The 2667-nt window shown below is 48.9% G+C and overlaps 1 protein-coding gene across 2 annotated transcripts in view; it reads right to left on the bottom strand.

The window, feature by feature from the left end:
• The window catches only part of Nmt1 (N-myristoyltransferase 1), a 38843-nt gene that overhangs the window by 5603 nt on the left and 30573 nt on the right, over nucleotides 1-2667 (bottom strand). Inside the window, exons 7-8 of one of the 2 annotated variants that reach the window (XM_029483594.1) lie at nucleotides 2556-2624; nucleotides 611-781 (exon numbers count right to left, since the gene is read on the bottom strand). In XM_029483594.1, coding sequence (XP_029339454.1) covers nucleotides 611-781; nucleotides 2556-2624 — 240 coding nt within the window. Of the gene's footprint in view, nucleotides 1-610; nucleotides 782-2555; nucleotides 2665-2667 lie in introns of both variants that reach the window. The other variant, XM_029483593.1, reaches the window with a different exon arrangement.

The following is a 2667-nucleotide window of genomic DNA, read 5'->3' as shown; positions in this document are numbered from 1 at the left end:
GAAGAGCAGTCGGGTGCTCTTACCCACTGAGCCATCTCACCAGCCCAGTAAATTTATTCTTAAGCAAAGCATTATAGCCACAATCTATATAGTGGTAAAAATCTTTATAATTGATACAAATTGAAGTTATTAGTTTACATTGGTACAGAATTTATGATCGATGCAGATTTAAGGTATTTATTGGTATACATTTCTATACTGATACAAAATTTGAAGTTAATGTTGTTACTCTTAGATAGGCATTGTGCCTATGCAACACATTTAAGAGTAGAAGGCTTAAACTCAGTCCCTCTCCTACCTGCTATTACAAACTGTTTAGGATGATTTAGTATCACAGCTAAGGACCAGATGGTACAGCTGTGAGTCTCTCGGCTTCTGGTCTAAGTATACTAAGCGCTCTCTGCGTCTTCCTGTAGCTCTCACCTCAGACTTTGGTGTCTGGACCACACTAGGCCGAGCTGAGACAAGAAGAGAGCAGGAGGCTCGCCCAACTAAGGGGTATGGTGCTCTTTATTCTGTACTGAGATGACCACAATTTGTTGAGGACCAGAGACTTTGGGAAGCCTAGCAGGGTAATAGCAGCTCTCTGGGAACCTAGATGACAACTCACCTCTACCACAAAAGTGTCAATGATGTTCTCCTGGGGGTAGAACCAGTGCTCCACCTCCTCCTGGTTCATGACAGGGGTGAGGTGAAACTGCTTCAGGTACCTGCTGAGCAGTTGGTGCACTACTGGAATGTCCTTCTTCTCCATTGGTCGTAGGCCAGCTGTCTTGGGAGTCTGGAAGGACAGAGAAGATGGACTGAGAGCCTATTATTCTCGAACCACCCAAACAGGCCCTTGAGAGAAACCCGAGTCACCCTCAGCATCAGCTGTAGCCCTCTGGGCATCCAGACTCAGCTTGCCTTTGGGGTCTGCTGGCCCCACTTCTTTGTAGGGTAGAGGCTGTGGTATCCATTTCTTTCCCACTTGGTTCTAGTCTGTCTTAAGATAATATAGGCCTCCCTGCCCTCCCTTGGGCCACTCTCCACAAACCATATAACCTGCTACCCTAGAGCCAACTGGCCATTGCAGCTATCAAAAGTATTCAGTGGAAGGAAACCACATGACCCGATGGAACAAATATTAGGGCTAGCAGACTATCCCCAGAGACTCAGCACACATAAGGGCTGGTCCAAGTTATAAACAGCAGAGTCATGGATGTTATATGGCTGTCTTCAGTGTGGAGCTACTATTAAGTATAAGGACCTGAGTTCAAATCCCTACAATCCATGTAAAAGCCATATGTAACAGTGTAAGCACCTGTAATCCTAGTACTCCTACAAGGAGAAGAGAGGTAGAGACAGCACAATATGCAGAATAACTTGGGCCAGCGAGCTTGGTGTACACAGAGGAGAAACAGTAGAGACACTGCATCAAAACAAGGCTGAAGGCAGAGAATGACCCTGGAGGTGTTCATAGACACACACACACACACACACACACACACACACACACACACACACACGGACCTCTAGCCTCTGACTCCCTAGGTCTCTCTCTCTAGGGACTGCTTACTGCATCACAACAGTCCCCACAGTGACCTCTGTAACCCCGAATACATCTACACTGGGTTCTCATCCAAACCTGCCTGGAATACAGGGGAGGGGTTATGGGATGACACCCAGGGAAAGACATCCCCAAAGCCCCTATTCCCCACCCTACCCCCCAAGACAGGATTTCCTGTAGCTTAGGCTGGCCTCAAACTTGTTATCTAGCCAAGACTGCCCTGGATCTTCTGATTTTCCTAGTCCTGAGTGATGGGGTCACACACACACACACACACACACACACAGCAGCTTTCCACAGCTACTTTGTCAATATGGAACTAGGCTGAAGGACTCTCTCAAGACAGGATAATGACCCTAACCCAGTCCTGTGCCCATAACAAGCTAAGCACATGGGGATCGACAGATTTGAGCTGCAGTCCTCTGAGCAGCAAGTACTGGTGTGAGTGACACCACCTGGTGGATGCGCTGAGGCCACTGAAGGGAACGAAAGATCTCACAGCCCAGGGTCCTGAGGCAGGCATGGCTGGAGAACAGGACACTTGGGAAGAAGTAGGCAGACTGAGATCTAGAATTGAAGATCTGGTTACTTCAGGCTGTCCAGTCCCTCAGTGCCAATTCTGGGTATAGGGGAAGGATTAGAAATCTGGCTTCTCTCACGAGCTCTGCCAGCCCTCCCCTGCCTGCCTTGGCAGAGGGAGTGGACACTTGAGAGCTGACTAGTCTCTGGACTATGTAGGACAGACAGAGATGACGGTTAGAAAAGAGATCCATTTTCTATCCACACTTCACTTAGGCTAAAATTACAGGGAAGCAGTCTTCTTTGAGCCCGGCAGCAGACAGCAGGGCTACTAAGCCAGGCATAGACGAGGCAGGAGAGCCGAGAATAGAAAACAAAAACAAACCTTTGTGGACAGTAAGGCACAAGAGCCTGGAGACTAGGGGCTGGTGAGTGGAAACCTCTCCCACACCCTCGCTCCTGCCCACCACCCCGGGGCACCACTGGCCTCTGGCAGTCGGTAGAGCTTCATGGTGCGCTGCATGGTCATATTTCTGCTCAGGTGGGAGAACTTCACTTCAATCAGCTTCCGAGGGTTTAGGGATCGATGCCAGTACCTG

This window comes from Mus caroli, chromosome 11, assembly GCF_900094665.2.
Source record: "Mus caroli chromosome 11, CAROLI_EIJ_v1.1, whole genome shotgun sequence".
NCBI classification, from domain to species: Eukaryota; Metazoa; Chordata; class Mammalia; order Rodentia; family Muridae; genus Mus; species Mus caroli.
Note: the sequence above shows the minus strand (reverse complement) of the source record. Positions and strands in the feature narration are given on the sequence as shown.